This window comes from Gobio gobio, assembly GCF_949357685.1.
Source record: "Gobio gobio genome assembly, chromosome: 1".
NCBI lineage: Eukaryota > Metazoa > Chordata > Actinopteri > Cypriniformes > Gobionidae > Gobio > Gobio gobio.
The window spans coordinates 79,122,805-79,145,680 of NC_137097.1; the positions used below are offsets into that span (position 1 = coordinate 79,122,805).

The 22,876-nt window shown below is 37.9% G+C and overlaps 2 protein-coding genes across 2 annotated transcripts; both read left to right on the top strand.

Annotated features, from left to right (window-relative positions):
* Window positions 1-2,564: 2,564 nt before the first annotated feature.
* LOC307127497 (GTPase IMAP family member 7-like) lies at window positions 2,565-5,898 on the top strand. Its single transcript, XM_079818749.1, has 3 exons — window positions 2,565-2,670; window positions 3,193-3,252; window positions 3,674-5,898. The coding sequence occupies exons 1-3, from the start codon at window positions 2,637-2,639 to the stop codon at window positions 4,582-4,584; spliced, it is 1,005 nt and encodes a 334-aa protein (XP_079674875.1). The 5' UTR covers window positions 2,565-2,636; the 3' UTR covers window positions 4,585-5,898.
* Window positions 5,899-11,673: 5,775 nt separating this feature from the next.
* LOC307123304 (GTPase IMAP family member 8-like) lies at window positions 11,674-19,550 on the top strand (the record flags this gene model as incomplete). The annotated part of the gene is made up of 3 exons (XM_079811807.1): window positions 11,674-11,854; window positions 16,346-16,937; window positions 18,424-19,550. The coding sequence occupies exons 2-3, from the start codon at window positions 16,355-16,357 to the stop codon at window positions 19,548-19,550; spliced, it is 1,710 nt and encodes a 569-aa protein (XP_079667933.1). The 5' UTR covers window positions 11,674-11,854; window positions 16,346-16,354.
* Between the last annotated feature and the right edge of the window lie 3,326 nt (window positions 19,551-22,876).

A 22,876-nucleotide genomic window follows, 5' to 3' on the forward strand; every position in this document is an offset into this window, starting at 1 on the left:
GAAGAGAATTGTGTGGATGAGGGAAGGGAGGAAGAGACAGCAGAGGAAAGATGAGAAGGAGAGAGTGAGCGCAGGTTTCGTCTGAAAGTAACTGGTGGAGGAACTGGTGGTGTGTGAGTAGTAAGTTGAAGATTAAATGTGATGAAAAAGTGATCTGAGATGTGTAGAGGTTTGACCAAGATATTGTCTGTAGAGCAGTTGCGTGTGTAAATGAGGTCCAGCTGGTTACCAGATTTGTGGGTATGTGACGTGATGAGGCGTTTGAGGTCGAATGATGCAAGGAGGGAGTGGAAATCTGAAGCATAAGATTTGTCCAGGTGAATGTTGAAGTCGCAGAGTACTATGAGTGGGCAGCCATCCTCTGGAAATGAGGACAGCAGAATGTCTAGCTCATCAACAAAGGTGGTCAGTGGACCTGGGGGGCGGTAAATGACTACAATATGTATTTTAGTGGGAGTTGAAAGCGTTATAGCATGATATTCAAATGTGTTGTTTTTGCAAAGAGCTGTGTGAGATGAGTATTTCCAATTGTTAGAAATGAGAAGACCCGTGCCCCCACCCCTCCCCGTCTTGCGAGGGGTGTGGGAGAAAGAGAAGTTATTAGAGAGAGCAGCAGGTGTTGCTGAGTCTTCTGGACGGATCCAGGTCTCAGTCAAGGCCAGGATTTTGAGGGTGGATTGAGTGGCAAAGGCAGGAATGAAGTCAGCTTTATTGACAGCTGACTGACAATTCCATAGCCCCACAGAAAAAGAAAGAGACGGAGAGGTATTAGAGGAGGAGGGAACAGGAAGTAGATTAGCAGTGTTACGGTGCCGTCTACGTCTACGTGTAATAGTGGGTCGTGGTTGCGAGATAACGGGGATGGAGTGGACGCACATGGTTAGAGAGAGGAAGGAAAGAAAGATGAAGGGAAAAGAAGGAGATAACTCGGTGCCTTATCGGAGTCCCTGCCGCGGAGGGGCATTATTGTCATTAAGGTACATTTGGAAAAGCTAAAAGATCATATAGATTTTTGAGAATCCCACAAAGTAAATTTAAGTTGAGTTTATCTTTTCTTTTTAAATAAATGCAAACTGTGTTGTAAAGGCTTGCATTTATTTATTTTGCAAGTTAAGAGAAATATGCAATTAAAAGTACAAAATAAAGGTTTAAATGTAGAGCAACTGTTTTGTGCACTTTTTAATTGCATAGTTTTAGAAACGCTGAATTAGTTCCTGTCGCTGTGCAATTGCAGCTATATGGCCATGTTTCGGACTGGCGACCTTGGAGGCACCATATGCTCAGGTGAAAGTGAATCTCTGGGTCTGGCAGTCCATGTTCCACGGCAATTGTCGTGTCTTTCCCTTTTGATAAAGGCAGAGAACACTTAAGAAGAGTCAGAAACATCAAATCAGGAACGAAAGAACTTGCATCTTTTTAATGTTCACGTTACACTAATTTCTTCGCTCGAATTCATCACTTCATCATCATGACATGACTCCACCCATTACTTATGTATTAAAGTAACAAAGCTTTATACATAACTGCAATAGGACACAACAGGCTAAGATAGATAGATTAGATAGATAGATAGATAGATAGATAGATAGATAGATAGATAGATAGATAGATAGATAGATAGATAGATAGATAGATAGATAGATAGATAGATAGATAGATAGATAGATAGATAGATAGATAGATAGATAGATGTTATTTTAGATAGTTTCTGTATAATTAAAATAATGCAAGTTCATTCTGTGGTTAGTCTCATTAATTTTACTGGTTAAGATGATCAGATGCGTTGTTAGAGTGCAATTGAAGGCCAAATTCCCGTCTAATGTAATGTTTTAAATAAAGAAATTCTACTGTCAACAGTTCCATCAGTCCACCAGCAGAGGACCTCATCTCTCCATCAGATTCATTACATCTCATTGCTCCTTATGTTATTTTATCAGCGTAATGCACCTCCTCCTTATAATTTGACGATTATAAGGAGTTCTTATCTATCTTTTAAGTGTGCACTATATTGTTGCTGAGAATCGGACGCCTTGTCAGGGTGGTTGGCAAAGTGGACACAGTGAAGCGAACATGTTGTGGCTATTTAATCATTTAATATTTGGTTGTGTCAAATATGGAACAGGTATTACACAGGTTACCAAAGTCTATTATTTCACAGGATTTGAGTCACGTGTTCAGAAATGTGTGTTTTCTGTAGAAGTGATATATTTATGTTTAAACACTAGGCTATAACAGCAGCTACACGTTCAAATTATTTTTTTGTTTGTTTTTGTATCTACAAAGGAACTTCCAAAAAATATGCCCTATGTGAATGTGCAGTCATGATAAAGCAAAGGAAGTATTTCACTATTAGCAATTCACCTTAACATTCAGAATCTGTACTTGCCCTCTTTATTAAACTTCTGAATCTGTGAAAATGTACTTTCTATAAACACATGTTCCACTTATTCTTTAATGAGTGCGAATGGAATATGAGACTTGTATTGTTGTTATTCGTTATTTGAAAGCATGAAAAAACATATTTGAGTTCTGCGTGACGCCTGATCTCCGTCAGTCACGTGATCAGTTTGCGCACAGGTAAGAGATTCTCCATTACCTGCGGGACACGTCGCTGTGATTTACACTCAATATAAATCATGTCGTCTTCAAGTACCATACCAGAAACTAAAGGTAACTTTCAAGTTTATTCATAAAGATATTAAGCAAACTGTTCTTCTGTTAGTTTTACTTTAGTTTTCTAGTTTTACTGACGTACGTGTTTACCTTAATAAATCTGGATATTTCCTCCTTGCATTTTTTTTAGATTGTGTCATTTTTGGAAATGTTCTTTTGAAATAAGGAAAATTTTGACAAGTTTTTATGTATTTTGACGTTAATGAATTAGCACATAACGTCTCGCATTCTGACACAGTTCAATACCAAGTCTGAAGTAAAATATTTGTTTTCATGTAGATTTGTAAATCGTGTTGCCAGAAAACAATACTTTGTGCTTTGCATTTCATTAATATATATATATATATATATATATATATATATATATATATATATATATATATATATATATATATATATATATATATATATATATATATATATATATATATATACATATATATAAATAAAAATATAAATGCTTTAAAGCTATTCCTGCTGTTATTTAGGCCAGTTTCCTCATTCCCCCTCCCTTTTTAGATCCAGACGAGGTTCACGGAAAGAAAAGAAGTGATAGTTTTAATATAAAACTTCCAAATAGTAAGTATATTCCCACATCATGCAATGTTTGTCTCCGTTCATTTGGATTTAATAAACATCATCTGATCATTGTAATGAATTTATTTTAGAAAACAAAACAAAAAACTTTTTGAAAGTTTTTATATGGTGAATTCAGGGTGATTGGGACACTTTTTGCCATTGAGATGACTTGGAAAAGGTGATAGATAGATAGATAGATAGATAGATAGATAGATAGATAGATAGATAGATAGATAGATAGATAGATAGATAGATAGATAGATAGATAGATAGATAGATAGATAGATAGATAGATAGATAGATAGATAGATAGATAGATAGATAAGCAGGCTTGTGTACAACATTGGTTTTCAACATTTTGGGCCAGTGTCTCAATATCAATTATTCTGCATATAAATCTCTTTTTTACTGTATTGTTCAGTGTCAATGAGAAGGATGGTGCTGGTGGGAAAGACTGGAGCAGGAAAAAGCTCTTCTGGAAACACAATCCTCGGAAGAAAAGCCTTCAGAGCTGCCAGAAAAGCTTCATCTGTTACTAAAGAGTGCTGGAAGGAGATTGGAGAGGTTGCAGACCATCAGCTGGAGCTGGTTGATTGTCCAGGGATCTTTGATACGTCACTCTCAGACAGTGAATTCATAAATGAGATGAGTAAATGCGTGAACATGACGGCACCTGGACCACACGCCATCATCATGGTCATTCAGTTCGGCCCATACACAGAAGAAGAGAAACGTTCAGTAGAGAGGATCAGGGCTATATTCGGAGAAGAAGCAGATAAACACACAATCATCCTCTTCACTCACGGTGATGAACTCTCAGAGGACATCGAACAAGCACTAGAGGAAGCAGTGCCTGCTTTAACAGACCTCATAAAATCATGTGGCGGACGGTATCATGTGTTCAACAACACACAAATGAATGATCGCAAACAGGTTTTAGAGTTCCTGGATAAGGTTGATGACATGTTGCGCAAGAATGGAGATCAGTGTTACACCAGTGACATGTTTAAGCATGCAGAAAAAATACTGAAGGACGAAGAGGACGAGCTTAGAAAACAATGCAATAAGATGATGCAGGAACTAAAATACACATTTAATGAAGAAAAGACCAAACTGGAGGAGAGCATTAGACAACTGAAAGAATCCGGGCAGACAAAAGACCAGAGAATTAAAAACCTGGAGGAGCAACTGAAAAATAAGGACAGACATTTTAAAGAGTCGATACGTTTTTATCAGCTGAAACGCAAGAATGCGAGACAGGAGGTGGAAGAGATGCATTTGAAAGAAAACTTCCCGGAGATCAGCAAAAAACTACAAAAGCTTCATGTCTGATATATTTGTGACATAAAATGACTGAGCCCCAACTCAGTGGAAATGAGCTCTTTCCCCACCGTTGACAGAATTATTCAGCAATCCACGTTTGCACTGCATTATTACACGTCTTCTGAAAGAGGACATTAGTAGCGCAAACAAGTGATAAGCCTTGCTTACCCATATGTAAAATAGTGTGAACATTAAACATCATATACATCAAAACTGCCTAATGTTACTGAATGAAATGTGGACGAGCTACAGGACTCTGAAGCTTTTATATCTGCGTTTGACAAACACGGTTTTCTCAGCTTTTTGCTCAAAATGTTGCTTTTTTAGATTAAACTTTCCCACATTCAAGCGTCAATGCATGACTTATTTGGTTGTTGTTGTTTAAAAGCAGAGGGTCTGTTCTTTCTTTTGATATAAGTTCAGATATTCATACAACAGTACCATACACATGTCTATGATTTGCTATATCATAAACCATTGTCTTTTTTTTTAACACTAAACTGTGTTTCTCTCATACTATCTTGGTGTGGTAATTACAATATTCTTTTTGTTTTTGTTTTTGGTCTGTGCTTTTGAGGACCCGTTTAACTTCATAATGGCACAAACACATGCAAAAGGTGTCCAAAGGTGTGTGTTTATGTAATTATACAGAGGAAAAGTCCTAAAACAAGAGACACAGATTTCACAGATTCATTTTAAAAACAAGTTAAAACAAAATATCAAAGTGCACTAAAAAACGTGACAGTGCACACACAATCAAAAAAAAAAAAGAAAAAGAAAATGTTTCAGTCAATCTTGGACTATCTTCAGCTCTAAAGATTTAAACAATGAGCACAGCTCGGAGACATCAGATGATTAACCAAATCAGCTGGATTGTTTTCTATTTTGCTCATTGATTTAATCTACGCACCCAATAATATGGTTGAAATTATAAATTGGCACAGATTTTTTTTACAAGCATGTAATTATAAGTATCATATGTTGAATTACTACTGCCAAGATTAATAGACAATGCACATAAAATCTTATATGAACATGATTATTGCATTAGCATTGCCAATCAAAATGATTCTGGTGTTATAATATGAGGCTTGTATATAAAGAGTGTGGTTGTATTATACATGTTTAAGCTGGACTGTGGATCTGAGGGTTTCTGGGCTTTACTCTGCTCTGATTTACTGCTGATGTTGATATGTTGCTGTTTGAGGAATTGAGGAAAGGGTTATATTTCTTAAAGAAATATACTTAGGCTGATATTTTCATGTAGAACCATTTTGTACATCCTGTTTTTTTGTAAAACTGTCAATAAATTTGTTTAAATTCAATTGGTTGTTTTGTGTGTGTGTGTGTTACAGCCCGGTTGAATTGAATAAATACATTTGCTCATGCACTGATGTTGTACTGTCCTTTGTCTCTTTATTTCCTTGTTGACTTTACAACAACGTAAGAGCTAGAAAAGATAAATAAACAATTGTTGCAATTTGAAAATAATACACGTTCATATAAATGAATCAAAACAATTGACTATAGCAACAAATTTAGAAATTAATACTAACATTTATACTAAAAACATAAAATTACTCTTAAATCAAACAAACACATAAAACAATCATTAAGACAAGATATTATATATATACATAAGTGCTTAAAGGGGCTATATGCAACTTTTTCCCCAAAATAAACGTAACAATAGCCTTTTTATTTTACCATTTATGACTCAAACATCTCCTGATGAGCATACTGACACCTTGTCCGCTCACAGTGGGTGCACCTATAAGCCTGTCTCCTATTTTTCCTATTCTCTGGCGGGTCGTCTTTTCCCGCGCTGTTTGCGGATGTGACGTCACCACCGCTGCGAGAGCGAGCAGAAAATAAGAGCAGTTCTGTTTTTTGGCCACAGGTGTCAGTCGCGAGTTTAAATTTCAGAAAAACGCATATAGCCCCTTTAAATATAAATGAATACCTTGTACTCCTTTTCAACCAGGTGCAAAACAAAACAAACAAAAAATACTGCAAAATAAAAACAACAAACAGCATCTAAATGCTTAAATCCACGTAAAAGTGTCCTTAATAAACGTATTATCTCCGTGACCGCATGGCTCCGTATCTCCGTCAGTGTTTTTATCTTCGTGTGCGAGCTCTCTCTGTGCGCGTCTGCACGAGCGATCTGTTTGACTTTCCAGCAAGACGCCTTTCAAAATAAAAGTCTCTATAGGTTAAATAACTTAAAGAGTGCAAAGTAACGTTCCAAAATATAATAAAACATAACTAATATTAAGAAAATATAGAATTACGATATATAATATAGGGAATAATATCAGAATAATATAATAAGCTCCAAACTAATTCAAATAACTGAGGGTTATTTAACTGGTTGTTTACAGTGTGTGTGTGTGTGTGTGTGTGTGTGTGTGTGTGTGTGTGTGTGTGTGTGTGTGTGTGTGTGTGTGTGTGTGTGTGTGTGTGTGTGTCAGTGGCGGTTCTAGACCACGGTAACTATGGGGGCCAGGCAGGGGCCACTTGTGCTTTTAGGGGGCACACGTTAACATTTATCTTAACCAGTAGAAAATTAGGTAGTTCACCTAAAAATTCTATCTATTTACTCACCCCCATGTCGTTCCAAATAGGACTTTCTTATGTTGAACACAATATTAACTTATTTAGTTTATTAAACTGTTGTATAAGATCAGTAGGCTAGGCCTATCGCATTTGCACTCATGCTATTCTGGGTAGAAGAACTCGTTACTCATGTTATATTGCTTATACTGTAGTCCATATCATGATGTAAATGTGAGGGCGTTTTCACACTGGCAGATTAGTTCGAATAATTGGTAAGGGGAACTGAATTCGAGACTGCCTGAAGGAGGTGGTCTGAGCTCGGTTGCGCAAATTGCGCTCGAGCTGTGCTGCGATTCATGGGAATGTGAAAGCAACAAGCTAATACGACTAGCGGGCCAGTGGCGGACCACTGGAGGCAAAGTTGGCGGCCCACCGGCGGCCCGCTGGCATTTTGCTCATCGTTTTCCTAGCGGACCACCGGCGGCAGCCACCACTTTTCCGACAGTGGTCCGCTACCAAGCCGCTGGTTTATAATAAATAACTGGCCACCCACGGACGATCCACTGGTCATATGATTCACAACTGGGTAATTATAGTTAGATCCAATATAATATTATTTTATGCAATAATGAATCAAAAACAAAGTAGGCCTACACAACTGCTAATAACCATTTTAGGCTATATGTATTTTTTTTGATAGAGGCAACACAAATGCGTAGCTAAACAAATGGAAATAAACAAAATAACTATAAACATTATGATAGCCTATTCAAAATATGTACTTTTGTTAATATATATATATAAAAGGATACATAAGATTGTATTATATATTATAAGATTAAGACTCGGGTGCACAAGAAAAGTAACCTGCGCATGCATTTTATCAGATGACGGTGTATTTAGTTCAATACAACACATGTGTAAGGGATGATAGTGTTGATGATTTACCTTGGATACGAGTGAGAGGGAGCCTGCGGTGTATTCGCGGTGTAGAACGCGCTCTGACGCGGACCACAACAAACGTGCCCAGTGTAAAAACGCTCTGAGACTAAAACTCAGGGGCATTTCTGCCGCATATCTTGAATTTTATGGACATTCTAGAAGCACTGAAATGGTTTGGTTAAGACATTCTAACTAATACAGGTTTTGGAACAACACGAGGGTGAGTTAGGCCTAGGTGTTTTTATTTTCTTTTTGGGGGAACTAACCCTTTAATTTATTCCCAGATTATTGAAAGTCTTTTATTTGGCCATGTAGCTACTGTATCACTCTGTCTGCAGTCTCTACACGTGAAGTAAAATCATTTCAAGTTCATTTATTTATTTGAAAAGTAATGTATCTGTAATATGATCATGCATGCTCAATTTATAAAAGTAAAACTAAACCATTTATTTTACATGTTTTGTAGCCTACCTGCTCTCTGTTAGCAGACTCTTCGCAAAGTTAGCATAGGCATAAAAACAAACATCTAATACTCTATAAGCAACACTGGACAATTGGATAAAAAATATTATTTCTCGCTATATGTGAACAAGACTGAAATGACATCATTTTCTGTATCTTTTCTCGGGTAGCCTATGCCTATCTCTGTCATATTCGCACATGAACGGTTCTTTCATTGCGTTGGTCATAATTTATCTTTGGCTGCATCTTCCTAATTCTGAATATGATCAAAGATTACATATGTGGACGTGTTCGGAGAAATTAGCCATTGAAAAAATATATTTAACTACCAGTAAATGAACGAAATGACTGAATGGAATTCAAAGTCGTCAAGTCAGTAAAATTAATCAGTAGCTATCACTGCTGCGTATGGGTGAAGTTACACACAACACAACGTGTATAAAGAGATCTTATTTTATCTATAATCAAGTGCGTAGCAACCGCTATAGCCCGCGTTTTACAACTATTTGAGCGAATGCAGACTGAGTGACGAATCATTCATAAACAGACTACATGCGTCCCACAGCGCGCAGCCTCCTCATTGCTTCTCTGCATTGGTTATTGGTTATGACACAATAAAGTGCTCTTTTCATCACATACCGCCACAGCAAAAAACGCACATTGCAACCAGTTTCAGAAAATTGTTTGGTGCGATGTGATTCCAAATTTACGGGGGCCAGAGGGGGGGCCAAGTTTGTTGACACGGGGGCACCGGCCCCCCTGGCCACCCCCTTAGAACCGCCACTGGTGTGTGTGTGTGTGTGTGTGTGTGTGTGTGTGTGTGTGTGTGTGTGTGTTTCTTTTTGTTTATGCTAGCTTTCTTAAAAATTGCAAGTAATGCAAGGGCTCATATATTTTAAATGTCAGAAAATATTTTGAGCCCCTATGTATTTATTTATAAAGTGTCAGGAATTTGCCGGGTGGTAACCAACCATCCAAATAAATAAATAAATACATAATTAATTAAATGCATAAATAAATTCCAACCAATGATCTATCTAGGCCTGTAAGTCACTGATTCTAACATTCATGACTCTTCATGTATCATGAGCATGTATTTAACCCTGATGTTGTGTAAATACTAGTTAATGTTATCGCATTGGACTGAAACTCAGTGACTTTGTTCACATGGGGTATAACTCACAGTAAATTCCCTGGTGTTGAATTATCACCGCTCGGCGTTCATATGGGAACCTCCAGCAGGGTGTTAAACTAACACTGAAGCAGTGTTAATGAGTTAATGAGATACTTAAGTGATTAATTGAGTGATGATTGTTTGATTATTGAAGACACCTGATGATAAAGAACAGAATCACTGAAGGACAGAGAAACACCAGAACTGTGCAGCTGACTTCAGCCACAGCTTTACATGAAATCAACTGAAGATAAAAGAAGACATTAAATATATTTATTTCTGTCATTTGTCTACAGTTCTTTTTGAGGATAATAGAGGCTTAAATTTGATGATTTATTAAAAATATATTATTTTCTATATATTGTGTCACCATTATGGAGATCAGTGTTTCATTGAGTTAGCCAGTTTGACTCTTCGTTTTTAAATCATAATGGTGACCAAACATTTTCAATAAATCAGCATCTAAACCTCTGTTCTTCTCAAAAAGAACTGTAGATTTAATGTATTTTCAGTTGATTTCATCTAAGGCTGTGTCAGTTGTAGTTGTTGTGATTTTGATGTTTTCTCAGAAGCAGACGAAAATAAATGCCCCACAGTGCCTTGCTTGTTGTTCATTTTGTGGTAGCCCAAGGGTGAAGAAGCTCTCTGTGCATGATGTTCTTCATCAGATCATTGATCAAGATACTAGTGAGGAGGAGGCAATGCAGGATGAAGGTGCATTAGAAGATGTATCAGAAGAAGAAGGCACCACTGAGCAGGCTAAAGACCTTGAAACAACTGATGAGCAGCAGGTCAAAAGATGAAACTTCATTCCAACTTATGAGGCTGAGGCAGGTTTTCTGAAAATGTCACTGCAAGATTCATCCTGCATTGCCTCCTCCTCTCTCGTTGAAACACAATGAGGTTGTGCGGACAGCTGGAGACGCGATCAGGGAATTTTCTTATGGATCATTTGAATTATGTGTTTAACCTAGTGTTTTCATTACGTGAACACAAGTATTAAATGTACATCTGCAGAGAAAAGTAAAATTCATTATGATCCCAAACACAAAGGCCAAACGGACACTGAAGCTCGAGAACTACTTTGAGTGCTTATGAGGCGCCATTGACTTTAGCTTTGTGTTAGACACAGCTTTCAGAAATGCTTCATGGGTAAATTTGTCAGTTCAGCTGTGCTGAAAGGTGTTATAATGGCACAATCTGATTCCAATGAGCGATACAGAGAAAACAGATGCACTTCATTCGATTGAACACAGAGCTTAAACGCCATTTAAGTCTTTGGACAGGCACCAGTGAAGGTCCTGGTGCCCTTGGTCATAGATGAGAAGGAAAAGGTTTACTCCTGTTGTATATTTGTCTCTGTATTTTGTTTTATTATTTGTAAGTTACCTTGTAAGTTTTACTTACTCAAATTAATTAGTAAGTGTACTTATTTTCTTAAAAGCTATTTATTTGTGATTTATTTAAGGGGATAAATGTACATTTATTGCTTCCTTTATAGTTTTCTTTCTCTAATAATGCAATATAATTGTAATCACGTGAATTTTGAATGTGTATACAATTTGAAAATTACAACTTTATTTTAATACTGTAATGGACTGTCTATCCATCATTTTAATGACTGTTAGTTTTGTATTATGTTTATTGGTGTCATTAAAAATATGGTATGAACATATGAGGTATAGTATGATTGTGTGTTCATTATGCAGTCATAAAGTGTCACTTGAAAGGATTAACTCGTCTACTGTTTAAGAATTTTGCTTGTTAGTTTTTTTTTTTTTTTGTGCCTCAATGCTTTGCTTTATGTCAGGAGAGCCACAGCTCTGCACAGTTTAGTTCTAACCTCCCCCAACACACATACCTGTGGTTTTCAATAATCTTGAAAAACTTGATTAGCTGGTTGGGTTGTGTCTATTGGCACTAAATCTCTGCATGACAGTGCCTTCCAGGAAATGAGTTTTGCATAATGTGGCATGTTTTAGAAAGCCCCACTCATCTCAGAAAGTATCGTCTTCTCCTTGTGCGAACGTAGGTGTTTGTGTGAGCCGAATCAGTTTTATGTTTGAAAATAAGAGAAATGGACTTTGTTTTGAATTAAAAAACACATTCTGAATTCCAGGGGAGCCTAAACAAACATCACTGGTAAGTTTTTAATATCATCAGTGTTTTGTTTTTACAATGAACACAATTTGTTCAACAATCTAATTTCAGGAAATGGAAATGTGTAGGTTACTTAAGTTAAGACGTAAGTTTTAAAGATACAACAACACGTTTATAGCATTTCCATCATCTCAATTTTGAACGGTCTTACTTTTGGTTCCATTGATGTTTTTTTTAATTGGGTTTTGTTTAAATGGCTGAAATAAGGTCTGTGGTGAACACAAGCTCAAGACACGTTTAGGTTTTATTCTACGACATAAAATACATCAGTATTACCCCACTCGTGATTTTTTTAAAGTTGTTTGAAAAAGGCAGTTGCTAACAAGTGGCTAATGGGACTACAGTGGCTGTCGAGGGGATTAAACGTCATCACACCGAACAGACTCTATCGCTTTTACAGCCTCATCATGTTTATGATCAGGGCTCGACAATGCAAGCTTTCCACTCGCATTTGCAAATAAAAATAGATGTGTGCGAACTGTAAAATATATTTAGGAGCATGAGTGCAAATAAAACTTCTTAAATATCTTAAATGCTACAAGAAACGTCTTATATTAAGACGTTTTCAAATTGGTCATGGGGAAACAGTGATACAGTCTAATATGATTATTAAACTTTAAAGGCGATTATTTAAAAAAAAAAATAACAACAAGAAGCACTTGAAGGAACAAGCTAAGGAGACATGCTGCATGAAAATGCACATTCGCTGTCTGACAGCAGATGGCTCTGATGGTACATCAGAAATATAAAAATAGAGCTAATGCATGTTGTACCAAAGTGTATTCAATTGTTTTGTTTTAATGTCTAATTTTAATTGGTGCTTACTCAGTTGAATTATGTTTCTGTTTCACAAAGTATTTGAGTTGTGTTTACAAGAAAAAATTTAGTTGGCATGTCTTAAGGTTTGTGGTTTGTTTGCACTAGGGTGACCATATTTTGATTACCGAAAACCAGATACTCAAATGATACTCAAAGTTTACTCAAAGATTCCTCATTATTTTCAATACATTTAAAGTATGCCTCTGTATGGATAGAAAATTGTTATATTAGGGCCAGGACAGGACTTGAAAACAGGACATGTCCTGAGAAAACAGAACGTTTGGTCACCCTACCCATCATGTGACAATTAATTAACATTAACAAATAATAATAACTGTATCGAGTGATTGCTCATTGTTAGAGATGGGAGGATATATCGATGCATCATGATTTTTCTCTCTAACGATTCTGGATAAATCCTGAGAATTTGAGAATAAATCAGAGCTTTTACAAATGTTCTACGAAGGCATCATTTATGTTGTTTGGAATGCAGTGGACTTATATATAAAAATATAAAAATCACTGACAGAAGCTGCTTTCAACTTCAAATGCTCATGTGTGCTTGGTGAAGAGCGCTCGTGCATGCGGCTGTGTGCGAGTCTGACTCCGTGTAGTGGCTAAATGTACTTGCATCTCAAAATGCTTTTATGATGTGAAATTAATGTAAACACAGTCAGTTGTGTCTTAAGGGATTAAACAGACAGAACAACCCACATCTTATATTTCGAAAGAGATCTGTGCATCAGGGGAATGTGCCAGGGAAGGGCTGTCGAAAGGAGCATGAGTTCTGGGAACCTGGTTCAGGTGGACCAATAAGGTGCAACCATCAAGACCTGCTCCTCGTCTTCCCTGACTTTGCACATGGTCTGTGCGAGTAGGCTCACTGGGGGAAACACATATTTGCGTAGGCCCCAGGGCCAGCTGTGTGACCGTGCATCTATACTGGGAGTCCCTCCAGTCAATGAATAATACGACCGGCAAAGGGTCAACTCTGAAGTCGTGAACAGGTCTACCTAAGCAAGTCCAAAGTGGTCTCATTTCAGCAAGTCTGTCCAGACACGTGCAGAAAAGAGTGTGGCTGTCAGACAGGGCCAGGAAGTGACTGCATCCTGAAATACATGGGTGGAATGACATCCTGAAAAAGACCTAACATCACACAGATTTGCTCTTTTAGAGAAATTTAAAGGGTTAGTTCACCCAAAAATGAAAATTGTCATTAATTACTCACCCTCATGTCGTTCGACACCCGTAAGACCTCCGTTCATCTTCGGAACACAAATGAGGATATTTTTGTTGAAAGCCGAAGGCTGAGAAAGGCCTCAGATAGGCCTCCATTGGCATTCAGTACATTTACACTCACAAGACCCATAAAAGGCACTAAAAACGTCGTTACAAAGTCCAACTCACTACAGTGGCTCTACAATAATTGTACGATGCTACGACAATAGCTTTTGTGCGCAAAAAAAATTAAAAGCAACGTCTTTATCCAACTTGTTCTTGTCTTCTGTGTATGCCTCGGACGTGAACTCATGAAGCACCACGACGCATACGCGAGAATATTACCCAGATCCGGCGTTCGGACACATTACCCAGAAGCGAGGAGGAGATTTGTTTACAAGCAGAGGAAGACGCGCCGTATCTAGACTTTTGAATTCTGCATTGATCATGCTTTAGGTCTCGACGTAGTGCTCAAAATGGGGCTAAAGTTTCATGGATTCCCGAACGCCGGCACTACGTCATATTCTCGCGCATTCGTCGTGGTGCTTCGTGAGTTCACGGCAGAGGCCAAAACGGAAGACAAGAACAAGTTGAATAAAGTCATTATTTAGATTTTTTTTTGCGCACAAAAACTATTGTCGTCGCTTCGTAAAATTATAGTAGAGCCACTGTAGTGAGATGGACTTTGTAACGACGTTTTTAGTGCCTTTTATGGGTCTTGTGAGTGTAAATGTACTGAATGCCAATGGAGGCCTATCTGAAGCCTTTCTCAGCCATCAGCTTTCAACAAAAATATCTTCATTTGTGTTCCGAAGATGAACGGAGGAGTAATTAATGACATAATTTTCATTTTTGGGTGAACTAACCCTTTAAGGTCTTTCTGTTGAAGCGCCCAGGGGAAGCCACTTGCACCAGATGTGCACCAGAGCCGGCCCGTTATATAGGCAGTATAGACAAATACTAAGGGCGCAATCTCGCTAGGGGGCGCCAAAGAGGCCAAGGGATAATAAAAAAATAGTTACAAACATAATCAAACTGCTGATATCTTTAGCAAACTAAACTTAGAATTAGTATTAATAATTTGTATTATATAAAAATCCAAAATAAGGGCATTACTGTACCCGCCCCCAATTGATTGACACCTGAAGGATGGCCGGAGCGAGGTGAGACCCAGGCCCCGTGTGCCGATTTGTTTACTTTCTGTTTAATAATGGCTTGTGCTGGATGTGTGTGCGTGCTATCAGCGAGGGGCGAAGTGGCGACATGTCAAAACAACCTCATAAATGATCTGATGCGCAAGGAAGAAAAAAATTAAAAGAAGAGGAGGGCAAACGCAAAAAAGCCAGAGGTAAGACTGTGTTAAGAAAACACTGAATTGATTAATTGTGCGCGTGCACTAAGCTAACACGTTAAAGTTTAACGGTTTAACAGATAACTTTACAGACCCCAACATGTGGGTTGCCCTTAGAATCTCAGCCACTCTCCCGCTTTTCTAAGCTCAAACTTATTAAAACATACTTGAGAACCACAATGATGCAAGAACGTCTCAGTGGACTTGGCATTATCAGCATCAACCATGTGGTTTCAAATTCAGTTGTCATATTATGATGATGTCATAGATGACTTTGCTGGCACAAAGGCAAGAAGAGTAAACCTGTGAGAACCCTGAAGAAGTGATCTTGTAGTTGGCTCTTTGTGGTAAATGTTGTTTTATAAAGCACCCCTAGAGAGCACTTTAAAGTTATTTATTTATTTCAAATGCACAATCAGAAATCGTGATCAGCTGGAATGCGCTGTCACACCAACATGAACAACTCGAATCTGTTGACTACAACAATGATTATTAGAGCGGAGAGAATCAATGTCTGCTCAGCTCTGAAGCAAAAGCTCAATGTGAGTATCGCGCGTAAGCCCTTTTATTCCCAGAAACGGGTGTGCGGTTTGTGATGCAAATCTCACTAGGCGCTGTGCATTGGCTCGTTCTTTTACCACTTTTACTCTCAGGCGAGATCCCAATTCGTCAGTCACTGACAATTCAATAGGAAAAAGGCACTCTCAAGGCACAAGTGGCCCCAATTGGGGTGGGACCCTCAAGGGTACATTTTTGTACCTCTAAGTCAGGGGCAAGTTCGGTCATAGAGAGCTGATGTCCTGCAGAGTTTAGGTCCAACCCTACTAGGCCACCACAGTATCTCTCTGCATCAATATCTCTGTTTGCTCTGTAGTCAGTGTTTCTTTGTCACAAGCACTGTTGCATACGCTGCGTGGTATCGGTAACGAAGCATTTTAATGAGTATGCATACACAAGCATCAGGCCCGATACCTATACTAGTAACGGTGCATCCCTAACTAATATCCCTACCTAATATAGTTTTAGACCTATTCTATTAGTTACATGTGTGTTCTTTTTTGTCTTACTGCACTTTTTACCTTTAGGCCTTAAAAATGTCAAAAATGCATAAAAGTCTGGATCTGGTCCTACTTGGAAAAGCGGGAGTTGGGAAAAGTGCGACTGGAAACACAATACTGGGAGAAGAAGCTTTCATATCAAAGAAAAGCTTCACCTGTGTCACACGGACAGTTGCTGTGAGATCTAATACTGTCTTTGGACAACACATCAATGTTTATGACACACCAGGAATCCTTGACAAAGAGCAGAGCGAAGAGGCGATTCAGCAGAAATATAAAGACATTCTGCAACTGAAATATGAATCAGGACGCTGTGTGTTTCTGCTGGTCATCAAAGCTGGCAGAGTCACGGACGGAGATATAAAAACTGTGGAGAAGATTGAGAGGGTCTTGGGAGCAAAGCGCATACAGAAAACCTGGATTCTCATCACCAAAGGAGATCAACTAGAGAATGACAACATGACAATAGAAGAATTCATCAGCGATTATAAAGCCTTGAATAAACTCCTTCAGAAATATCATCAGAGATACCATGTGTTCAACAACAATAATAGGGAACATATTGGACAAGTTCAAATGCTGCTTAGAAAAATATGTGGAACAAACTGTGACACAACAGGTGAGTCTGTTTTTTATGCAAAATAATTTGTTCTATTAAAGACATCTAGTCTCTCCCCAGTCAACACTTTGTCTCACGGTTATCTCACCATGTGTTCACAATGAGCTAACAGTGTAACCTCACAGCGCACTCAATGTTTGCTCATACAATGGCCACAATGTGAGCTCACCACAGCTAGAAATGTTATTGGACATGGAATCCAACTTCCCTCAGACAGCAAATTTGGGTTGAAAATGAAAAATGGGTTGACATTTGTTTGACGTCAGGCTCCAACATCATTAAACAACTCCACAAACAGCATTACCAGCTTCACACATTACTAACCAGACTGACTTTTATTTCTGTCAGATGTCTACAGAAGCTCTTATTGAGATTTACAGAGGTTTAGGTGATTTATTGAAAATGATAGTTTGGTTGGATGTCACCATTATGGCAATCAGTGTTTGCTTTAGTTGAGCAATGTGACTCTCGAGTTTTAATGCTAGTTTTTCCTCTGACTGTTGTAACTGTGATTGTTATGGCAAGAGCAGCACGAGAAAATGTCACCACTTGATGGCGATAAAAAATATAATCATAAAATATAATCATTTTATCAGCTGATCTCATCTAGACCATCATATGTGTCATTAATTTCATATTATTGTTTATAGTAGTGTTTCTACAGCATGATATGCAACAGTGTTTTAATAAGATAATGTGTATAATTTAAAGAAATAACTCAAACATCAAAAATTGGTATATGAATCTCAACAATGCTTCATGCCGCAATGCATTATGGGAGCAACTAATACGTTTTGTATGATGCACCCAGAATGCTTTGCAACATGAAGCATGTCACCGTTCTAAATAAAGACCGTTCTAAGTGACCAAATAAACTTTAACATCTAAACCTCTTTTAATCTCAATAATAACTTCTCTACACATATGCCAGAAATAAAGTAAGCCAATGCTGTGTTTGGAGTTGTTTAATGCTGATGGAGCTTGACTTCAACCTGATTTTCACTTTCAACCAAAATATGACAACTAATGATGTTGGAGTGCCGTGCATGCTGGGAAACTTCCAGCTAAAACTTTATAAGAATGTTTGGGGATAATGTTCTGTCATCACTAAACAAGTTTAGAATAGTTTTAGTGAATGTTATCCTACCTTTTAGGAGAACATTCTGGTAACAAAAATTGGGTGAGATCACTGTGAGTTCAAAATGTTGACTGGGCAATGATATGCAGACACTTGCAATAAGTACAACACTGATTATAATAAATACAGACTATTCAAGACAACAATTTTGCAAAGACAAACAATTAATTGGAATAATTAAATAGAATAGAATTGTTGTTACACTATGTTAGATGTCTGAGAATACCAAAATGTTGTTCACTCACTTTCGAGTTTCACATTTAACTCTGTAGAAATTAAGTGAAGGAAGCAGTTGTTTAAAATAGCATTAACTGTTTCTTTTTTGTTTTTATTTTTTACATTAAAAAGAAACAACAAAGCCGACTCCTGCTGACAGACTCTCATCTATGAGGATTGTTCTTCTGGGCAAAAATGGTGTTGGGAGGAGTTCATCTGCAAACACAATACTGGGCTGGAAAGAGTTCAGATGTATGAGAGGAATGACTCCAGTAACCCGTGAATCCACAGTGAAACACGCCTCTGTTTCAGGCAGATCTGTGTCTGTAGTTGATACTCCTGGATTCTTTGACACTCGGCTGAAACCTGAGCAGTTAGTGACAGAGATCATGAGATGTGTTGATCTATCCAGTCCTGGACCGCACGCTTTTCTCATTGTGTTCAGAGTAGATGAACGGTTCACTTATCAGGAGCAGCTGATTCCTCAGATCATTGAGATGATGTTTGGAGAAGAAGTGTTAAAATACTCCATCATTCTCTTCACTCATGGAGATCAGCTGGAAGGACAGACAGTAGAGAAACTCATTCAGGAGAACTGTAGATTAAGAGATCTAGTTGATCAATGTGGAGGCAGATTTCACATCTTCAACAATACAAAAAGAAACAGAGAGCAGGTGAATGATCTACTGCAGAAGATTGACTCAATGATAGAGCAGAATGGAGGAGGACACTACAGTAATCAGATGTTTGAAGATGTTCAGAGATTCAGTCTAGAGGAAGAAGAGCAGAGACTGAGAGAGGAAGAGGAAAGAAAACTACAAGTGGAGAGACAAACACAAGAGGAGATTGAGAGAGTGAGAAGGGAGACAGAGGAGAGAGTCAGAGCAGAGATAGAAGCTCACCAAAGAAAACAAGCGGAAAAACTAAAGCAAGAGGAGATAGAGAGCGTGAGAAAGGAGACTGAGGAGAAAATCAGAGCAGAGTTTAAAGGTCCACCAAGTTTTTTACTAGAAAGACTTAAACAAATGAGACAGAGAGAGGAAGAGAGGAGACGACGACAAGAGGAAGAACAGATAATCTTTAACAACCCATTTTCACTAATGAGCCAATGGTCATCATGGACGGATATCTTTCTAAGAAATCAACGAGTGATACAAAGACAAGAGGAGATTGAGAGGGTGATAAAGGAGACAGCGGAGAGAATCAGAGCAGAGTTTGAAGGTCCACCAAGACGATTAGGAGACCTCCATAATCCATGAGTCAGAAAGATCAGGAGGAAAATCAAAGACAAGAGGATATTGAGAAAGTGAGAAAGGAGACCAAGGAGAGTCACAGCAGCATTTGAGGGGTCATCAATATTTGCATTAGGATTGAACAGAAAATGAACTAGAAGCAAGATTGAGAAGTGACGAGAAAACAAAATAAGGAATGTGTCTCTAGTTGATACTCCTTGGTTCACTGACACACTGATGAATCCTGAGCAGTTAATAGTGGAGGTGGAGAGAAGTATTTATTTATCCAGTCCTGGACCACACGCTTTTCTCATTGTGAAATTAGGAGGAATTAGTGGAGGCAGAAACAAGCAGTGGAGTTAAGCCATTTATTCAGGGTTCTGCATCATCTATCGTTCAGTGGAACTAATGGTGCAGGAGGAACTGAGAGGTTACTGAGTGATAAAGATGGAGGAGAAGAGTCAAATCAGTGAAGAATAAAAGAGGACTCAGAGATTGAATAAAGGACTCGGCTGACAGCACTGCCACAGCTGATGAAATCATCATCATCATCATCATCATCATCATCATCATCATCATCATCATCACCTTCCTCACTGCTGTGTTCCAGCTGGAGAACTCAAGAACAGTAAACACACATTTCCACATCCAGCTGATGAGACGGCTCTGGATCACGCTGTAAGGTAGAATAGTTAACAGTAGATTAGTGTTTATTTCAGATTGTGATTTTGACCTGTATATGAGCTCAGTTGTTCAATCATCATTCACTATTGTTTGTGTCCACAGAACGGTTTCTATCAGCTCTATTGAACAGTTCAACACGTCTAAACACGTTTTAGTGATTCCAACTGCATGAGGAGGAGGAGGAGGATGATGATGATGATGATGATGATGATGAGGTGAGCTCTCACACTACTTTCCTATTCTAGTTTATTTTCTGATATTATTAAGGCATTATGTCTGATTCTTACTGTAATATCAAGCAGTCAATGATTTCAGAAGCCGGTTTCCTGTTCTTCTCTTCCATTTGTTAATGACCTCTGTTCAGCTGATGCTGTCATGTGCTACTAATGTACATTATGCATGAGTTATCTAAACAGGTTTTCTTTATGAATTATGCGTTGTACATGTTTTTGATAAAACATCTAATGTGTTTACTGTTTACTGTGTTAAAGCACAAAGAACGTGTTAGTGCTGATCATTTGCTTTTAGGATATTTAGTAAACCATACTAAAAGTAGTTGTGGGAAGTTCGGATCATTTTACTGACTCGGATCTTTGAGTCTCGTTCAGCAAAATGAACGAATCTTTTTTCGAGTAATTTCGAGTAATTTCGTTCATTTCAGTAAAATATAATTAAAATGACATGTTAAATAGCCCAACCCATCTAGTACTTATGAAATTGTTGATTACATTTGTAAAACTAAATAAAAATAAACTATAGGGTACTGCAACCAAAGCCAAATGATAAGAAACTGAAACGTTTAATTAATTGATTAGTTGTTGGGTCAGGCAATTGCAGTCTAACTCTGTTCGTTCACCTCACCTCCTGATCCAAGACATTCTTTCTTTTGCAACTTCATATTTTTCACGTTTTTTCTCCGCCTCTCGTGTCTTCGAACTCCTCGAGACGTTAGTTGTCGACTCGTCTGTGTCTGACTCTGATCTGGGGCCGGGCCATGTGACACAGGTCCGGGAACAGAATGATTAGTTCATATTTCGAGTCTCGATTCTCGAGTTCGGGTTTGAGTCTTTCGTTCTTCCTGTCAGTCCCATAGAGTCTATGCTGTCAGTAACGGAAACAGAAAAGATTTGTTCTTTCGAGTTCGGGTTTGAGTCTTTCGTTCTTCCTGTCAGTCCCATAGAGTCTATGCTGTCAGTAGCGGAAACAGAAAAGATTTGTTCTTTCGAGTTCGGGTTTGAGTCTTTCGTTCTTCCTGTCAGTCCCATAGAGTCTATGCTGTCAGTAGCGGAAACAGAAAATATTTGTTCTTTCGAGTTCGGGTTTGAGTCTTTCGTTCTTCCTGTCAGTCCCATAGAGTCTATGCTGTCAGTAGCGGAAACAGAAAAGATTTGTTCTTTCGAGTTCAGGTTTGAGTCTTTCGTTCTTCCTGTCAGTCCCATAGAGTCTATGCTGTCAGTAGCGGAAACAGAAAAGATTCGTTCTTTCGAGTCTCGGGTTTGAGTCTTTCGTTCTTCCTGTCCGTCCCATAGAGTCTATGCTGTCAGTAACGGAAACAGAAAAGATTAGTTCTTACGAGTCTCGGGTTTGACGTTTGAGTCATTCGTTCTTTTGCCACGTGACTTGTCACCGTATTGAACACTAGTTCACAACCTTTTTACTAACAAGCACGTAGTTATTTTTTTATTTTATTTTTTATATATATAATTCTGAGTTAATATCAGACATAAACAAATATGGGAAATATATTGACTATTCAAGTCTAACATCACAAATTCAAGTCAATTAGACTATTACTCATTTTGAATCATATAGCACAAACACACACACACACACACACACACACACATACATACATTATATATATATGTGTGTGTGTAATATGTTTTTGTATAGGTGCTATAGGCCTATAAGCTATGTTACAATGGTTTAGGTAACATTTTTAAACTGATTTTTATTCATTAATATACGAGTGATGATTTGATGAGTTGATTCATTAACAAAAAAATATATAACAACTCAATAGAGAAAAATAAAATACAGTTGATTCAAAACGAGTAATAGTCTAATTGACTTGAATTTGTGATGTTAGACTTGAATAGTCAATATTTCCCATATTTGTTTATGTCTGATATTAACTGAGAATTATATAAAAAATAAAAAAAATAAAAAATAACTACGTGCTTGTTAGTAAAAAGGTTGTGAACTAGTGTTCAATACGCTGACAAGTCACGTGGCAAAAGAATGAATGACTCAAACGTCAAACCCGAGACTCGTAAGAACTAATCTTTTCTGTTTCCGCTACTGACAGCATAGACTCTATGGGACTGACAGGAAGAACGAATGACTCAAACCCGAGACTCGAAAGAACTAATCTTTTCTGTTTCCGCTACTGACAGCATAGACTCTATGGGACTGACAGGAAGAACGAAAGACTCAAACCCGAACTCGAGACTCGAGACTCGAAAGATGAACTAATCATTTTTGTTGTTTCCGGTACAGATTCAGCGTAATGCGCATGCGCGGTCAACACAAAATGAACGAATCACTCTCTGTGACAACTCGGTAGTCCCGAGTCATATTAAAGATTCGTTCAAAATGAACGAATCGTTCATGAACGACACATCACTAACTAAAAGTGGGTCAATTTAGTCACAAGCAGTATTGAAATA

What these genes read in the sequence shown, in the direction of transcription:
- LOC307127497 (XM_079818749.1), top strand. Translation starts at nt 2,637, where the DNA reads ATGTCGTCTTCAAGTACCATACCAGAAACTAAAG. An exon ending in TACCATACCAGAAACTAAAG is followed by an intron (nt 2,671 to 3,192) that starts GTAACTTTCAAG and finishes CTCCCTTTTTAG; the next exon opens with ATCCAGACGAGGTTCACGGA. An exon ending in TAATATAAAACTTCCAAATA is followed by an intron (nt 3,253 to 3,673) that starts GTAAGTATATTC and finishes TGTATTGTTCAG; the next exon opens with TGTCAATGAGAAGGATGGTG.